The following is a 2,045-nucleotide window of genomic DNA, read 5'->3' on the forward strand; positions in this document are numbered from 1 at the left end:
GAACATTGAAGTAGGCATGCACAATTTGATAATTGTAGATTGTGTACAATGACCTTAATGGAAAATGAGAACCCATATCTATATCTACAATTTGATAATTGCAGAGATTGTGTACAATGACCTCAATTGGATTAAAAGAGAACCCATATCTATATGGCAATGATTTTTCTTCAAACGTGGTAGTTAAAGGCACTCAATTCTTACTTAATAGATGTGATTAAGCTAGTAAGTAATTAGAGGCACTCAATTCTTACTTTTTAATAGATGTGATTCAGCTAGAAAGTAATTGCCAAAAGATACCAAGTATATCTAAGTAACGTAACCATGATAAGCGGCACGTGGAAAGCTTTTGTGAAATTGATGGTGGAGAGGAATGCGTTCTCACTGCACGAAAAACAAAAACAGAGAAAAAAACACAAATGCACACGTGTGCATCTCTTTTGTGTTAGCTTGCAAAGGGTCGATGAAGCACGCATCCTGAGTTGGGCGCAATACGGTACTGATTCTTCGTTATATAAGCACACCGGCTGAGAGCATCTCGGACCCATCTCCTATACAGTGAGTGAGAGCCACCTCTGATCACACTCCAATTATTAGCTGATCACTTTACCTTAGCTTAAAATCTTTTCGATTGATCGTCAAATGGGCAATCCCCGCCTTCGCCACCCGCGTAAGTCGAGCTCATCACCTCGTAGCATCCTCTCTCTCGGCCACAACAAATCCAGAGCTATCTCCAAGCCTGCAATCAGCGACAGTAATCAGTATCCTCAGAAGGCGGCCGCCTCCTCGCCAACAAGGCCTGTCGTGAGAGTCATACAGATACACAACCCTGTGTTTGTCAAGACCGATGCCGTGAATTTCCCAGCCCTTGTACAGAAACTCACAGGCAAGACGACCTGTCTGGCGCTCTCATCGACGGATCTTCATCAAGATGGTGTTGCCGCCCACCTCTCTGATGATCAGAGTTGCAGTACCCGCTTGCCGTTTGCCCCTCGGCGGCTCCATGACGGCGCTTGTGCAGGTGGTGCTTGCTGTGAGCTTTTCTTCCAGAGTTGCAGTAACCACTCGCCATATATGGAAAGCCCACCCCATATGAGTAGTGATGATGACCTTAGTAGTAGTAGTGGTGGCCGTGATCTAATTTTCTCAAACAGCTCTTTTGATCAGAGCTTCAGTGAGCTAGACATTTGGGCTGGCTTGACCTCCGACCAAGTTTTGCCAGACATAAGCATGCTACCCCCCCTTTCCTTCTAAACACTTCTCGTCATGAGACCCCATTTTTTCATGTTTGGGCTATAAGGGTGCTACCATCTCTTTGCTTCTACATTTACTTGTCCCATAAACCCTTCTTTTCCATGAAGAGAGAGAAGTAGATCCATAAGCATGACACCCCATCTTTCCCTTTAGAATTACTTTCCCATGATCTCTCACCATCTCTTTGCTTCTAAATTTACTTGCCCATAAACCCTTTCTTTCCATGAACAGAGAGAAGTAGAGCCATATGCATGATACCCCATCTTTCCCTTTAGACTTTCCATGACATCTCACTTTTTTGCCTAAAATTGCTTGTCCATAAATCCTTTCTTTCCATGAAGAAAGAGAACTAGGGCCATACACATGATACCCCTTCTTTCCCTTTGAGCTCTCACTTTTAACAAATTGGAAGGATGCATACCACGCGAGTATCTAATGCTTCCTTGTTGTGCACTTGTGAGCATGCTTTGCATAAAAACTTTCCCATTTGATCGCAACGGGGTATGAACCCCTTATGAACATATACAAGACATTGTTTAATATTTGAGATGGTATGATCGAGTGTCTTAAATCTTGGAACTCAAATCAAATGGCTTTCCATTTTTTCACTTGTTTAATCATTCTCATTTCATTTGCTTGACTTTGTAGCTCATATTACTCTTGAGCCTCAATACATTTGATTTCTTTGAATATATCATGAAAATAAAAATAGTCCAGTGCCGAGAGATCTTTGTTTATAGTTGTCAATGTAGAAAAATTTGAAATTATATTTACATTCACTTTGAAATGGT

At 41.8% G+C, this 2,045-nt stretch overlaps 1 protein-coding gene across 1 annotated transcript; it reads left to right on the forward strand.

Moving 5' to 3' along the window:
* Positions 1 to 564: 564 nt before the first annotated feature.
* On the forward strand, positions 565 to 1,839 carry LOC147609372 (uncharacterized). The gene has a single exon (XM_086787877.1). It carries the CDS (start codon positions 643 to 645, stop codon positions 1,252 to 1,254), a length of 612 nt encoding a protein of 203 aa, XP_086644003.1. The 5' UTR covers positions 565 to 642; the 3' UTR covers positions 1,255 to 1,839.
* The last annotated feature ends 206 nt before the right edge of the window (positions 1,840 to 2,045 follow it).

The sequence above is a fragment of the Cibotium barometz genome, chromosome 51 (assembly GCF_041138505.1).
Source record: "Cibotium barometz isolate CiBa-2024 chromosome 51, ASM4113850v1, whole genome shotgun sequence".
NCBI lineage: Eukaryota > Viridiplantae > Streptophyta > Polypodiopsida > Cyatheales > Cibotiaceae > Cibotium > Cibotium barometz.